Raw genomic sequence first — 1,702 nt, forward strand, 5'->3', positions numbered from 1 at the left:
GAAGGAGGTTGGTCAGTCTCTGTTTGTGTCTCCCTACCTGCAGTCTGTGGCTTTGGGAGGCATGACGTAGGGAAACAGCATCTCAGTCAGCTTCCTCAGGTAAAACAGCTCGTCTTTCCGGCTGCGCAGAGCAGTGTGAAGTTCGGGGCCGTATTCATCCAGAGCTGCCTGCTGTAAACCCTCCACACTGTTCACTGCAGACACACACACACACACACACACACACACACACACACACAATATAACATCACAACACAGTGGATATTAAACCCAGCATCACACAACTGGGCTTAAAGAACATATGAACACCTCCTGCCAGTTCTCACAGGTTTGTTGTGTTTGATAACTGGTGTAAGACGACGTAACAACCTGACAAATAAAATCAGACCACACACACGAGGTGGAAACACATTTTCACTTATCAATTTGGCTGCATCATCAAAGGTCACTCATTTTTATCGTTGTACAGATGTTAACCGTTTCAGTTCTAGTTGAGTGGAGAGAAAACTGTCACCATTTCCAGATTTATAGCTAAACTGTCAGCAGTCAAACCTGAAGTTAAAATTAAAAAGAGAAACAATTAATATTAATATATGCAAGAATGTGAAAGTGAATATATGTACTTACCTTTTTCTCGAGCTTTTTCAATAATTTCAATGTGCTTCATTGCAGCTTTCATCACTTTGTCTGCAAACACAGCGGGGATGTCGACCTGCCAAAAAGATGTCCCGAATCAGTGAAACGCACAAAAGAAATAACAAGTAAACTGCGACTGAGAACACTTCACAGTTAGCCTGCGACCAAAGTTTCATCATGAATGAACAAACATCAACAGAAGATGGTAAACTCAGTGCTGTAAGTAAAAACGTACTGATTTAGAATGTGTTTTGTTTGCACCTAAATCTGCATGATTGTGAGACTTTACAACCTCCTGGTGTTTGCAGCATAATTGGATATGAGCGGACCAGAGCCGTGTGCAGGAGAGTGAGAGAACCATGAAATTGTTTTCCGGTGACACAATAACCTGCATTTGAGTTTTCTGACCTTCTGTGTAAATTAGTCTTTGAAAAACCATCATGAAAAACCAGGATTGCTGCAACAACATCAAGTCTTTTACGAGAGCACATCAAGCTAAACATCTGCTAACTGCTCCATCTTTGCTGAAGAGTGATTAAGCGTCACCTTCTGAGCTCGGCGGACGAGCACTGAAGCGAAGAAGCGAAAGGTCATCCTCAGTTCGTCAACACATGCTTCATCATCTGTGATGTCCCTGAAAACCAGAGGAGGAAGTTTAAAAACAAACTCCTACATAAGTCTGTAAAAATCCACCTTCTTCAGACGATAAAACACTCTGGGATTTCTCTTCATACCTGTACCAGGGGTAGACAAAGTTCTCCAGCACTAACTCGAACACCTGCAGGATGGGGACAGAACAGGTCAGATCAGATCAGAAGGTTGAGTCGATGTTTTTCAGAGTTTTGTCAGAATGTCAGAGACATTTTTTCTGTATAAAAACCGCTGACGTTGAACCATCCATCGACCTACCTCTGCTACTGAAGCGTCCACTTTTGAATTAACCTTCAGCTCCAACCATGGCTGGTAATTTTCAAGGAGCAGCGTCGGCCTGCAAAGAACAAAATATTTGTGCATGTTCTTAGTGCCTGTTTCTTGAATGAACACTTGAAAAACACAGTGATCATAA

The 1,702-nt window shown here is 42.2% G+C and overlaps 1 protein-coding gene across 1 annotated transcript; it reads right to left on the reverse strand.

Annotated features, from left to right (window-relative positions):
* Positions 1-37: 37 nt before the first annotated feature.
* On the reverse strand, positions 38-1,624 carry LOC111663049 (sorting nexin-14-like; the record flags this gene model as incomplete). The annotated part of the gene is made up of 5 exons (XM_023417138.1): positions 38-194; positions 628-712; positions 1,183-1,270; positions 1,371-1,414; positions 1,546-1,624. Coding segments are annotated over 5 exons (453 nt in total), but the record flags the coding sequence as incomplete, so codon positions are not given.
* Positions 1,625-1,702: the final 78 nt, after the last annotated feature.

Source organism: Seriola lalandi, unplaced genomic scaffold (genome assembly GCF_002814215.2).
Source record: "Seriola lalandi dorsalis isolate HSWRI2012SDOR001 ecotype SW California unplaced genomic scaffold, Sedor1 jcf7180001959738, whole genome shotgun sequence".
NCBI classification, from domain to species: Eukaryota; Metazoa; Chordata; class Actinopteri; order Carangiformes; family Carangidae; genus Seriola; species Seriola lalandi.